General features: G+C 58.6%; 1 protein-coding gene; it reads right to left on the bottom strand.

Annotated features, from left to right (window-relative positions):
- Positions 1–1,160: 1,160 nt before the first annotated feature.
- CHC_T00010093001 (RNA binding protein-like protein, putative) lies at positions 1,161–1,602 on the bottom strand. XM_005710357.1 is given in 2 exon segments: positions 1,161–1,601; position 1,602. A coding segment is annotated over 1 exon segment (441 nt), but the record flags the coding sequence as incomplete, so codon positions are not given.

Raw genomic sequence — 1,602 nt, 5'->3', positions numbered from 1 at the left:
GCGTCCCGAGACGGAGGAGCTGGTCGAGCTGGTGCTGGCGGACGTGGAGGGGCGGGCGAGGATGCTGGACGTCGGGACCGGGACCGGGTGTATCATGCTGGCCGCGCTCAAGGCGAGGCCGCGGTGGAGCGCGGTCGGGGTGGACGTGTCGGCGGAGGCGGTGGAGCTGTGTCGGGAGAATGTGACGCTGGTGGGGTGTGCGGATAGGGTGGAGGTGATTTTGGGAGACGTGCGGGAGGTAGAAGGAGGGGAGCGGTTTGATGTGCTGGTGTCCAACCCACCGTATATCCCGGAAAGGGATAGGGAGAGTGTGGATGCCGGGGTGCGGGAGCATGAGGACGGGCGGGCTTTGTTTGGGGGGTGGGACGGGATGGACGTGATCAGAGAAATATTGGAAGCAGCGCCGCGGTTGGTGAAGGAAGGGGGGAGTGTGTGGATGGAGGTCGACTCTAGTCACCCGGACAAGCTGGCAAAGCTCAAGCCTGCAGGGCTTGAGTTTGTGAGGCAGGTAAAAGACATGTATGGGAAGGCAAGGTTTTGTAAGTGGCGAGTTGGATAGTTTCTGACACGAACAAGTAAAGCAGAATGTTGTTTTACGATTAAACATACTCTTGCGAATAAGTCAGGAAGAAAGGACCGGGACATAGCTAATATGTACAACCAGACAGCGGAAATGTGGCAAAGCACAAAACACGAAGTGGAGTGTAGACTTGAGAAAAGTTGCAGTAAATGAATACTGAACCAAACGAAGCCAGGACCGGACTAGACAAACAAACGGCGGGAGGTCACAAAACAGAGATGTGGAGCAACCCAGGCGTAAAGACGAAGACACACGAACAAGAAGGCACCGACACAGGGACTCGAATGTGAAGACGAGGGCCGGACGGATACCACAAGAACAACTCAAACAAACAAAGGTCGTCTCGATTGACGGGGCGGGCTAGAAAGGGAAGCGGAGGAACGCGGCGGCCACACGGGTGACAAGAAAGCAACAGCAATAGCAACAGCAACGGCATGCGGTACCAGAGAAGATGCATGTCACGCGACACACGCAGGATCAAAAGCGACAAGACGGAGACCAGGTGTGACGCACAAAGAGGGAGGACAGGGGGAAGAGACACGAGCGGCACGGCAGCATGAGTCGGGCGGCAGCGATGAGCTTACCGACGGCTGGAGGAGGCGACGTCGACACGGACGGCGCGTCCATCAACCTCAGCACCGTTCATCGAGTCCCTGGCCTCAGCGGCCTGATCGGCGCTGTTGAAGGTCACAAAGCCGAAGCCACGGCTACGTCCGCTGTAGCGATCGATGATGACCTTGGCCTCGACGACGGTGCCGGAGCCCTTGTCAAAGGCCTCGTGGAGAGATTGGTCGTTGGTGCCCCAGGACAAGTTGCCGACGAACAGACGGTTACCTTCTTCGGCCATTATGAATACGAGACGGGAGGACGGGAGGACGAGGGCGAGGGGGACGAGGCGAGGAGGACGGGAGAAGGCGGGCGAAAGTTTGGGACGACGGCGGTGAGCAGTGATGTGGAATGAAGCGGTGGGGGGGGGGGGGGGGGGGGAAAAATGGGGGGGGGTAATCCGGGGGGTAAATTTC

This window comes from Chondrus crispus, genomic scaffold (genome assembly GCF_000350225.1).
Source record: "Chondrus crispus Stackhouse genomic scaffold, scaffold_58, whole genome shotgun sequence".
Lineage (NCBI taxonomy): Eukaryota > Rhodophyta > Florideophyceae > Gigartinales > Gigartinaceae > Chondrus > Chondrus crispus.
The sequence above is the reverse complement of the archived record's forward strand: the minus strand, read 5'-3'. Positions and strand labels throughout refer to the sequence as shown.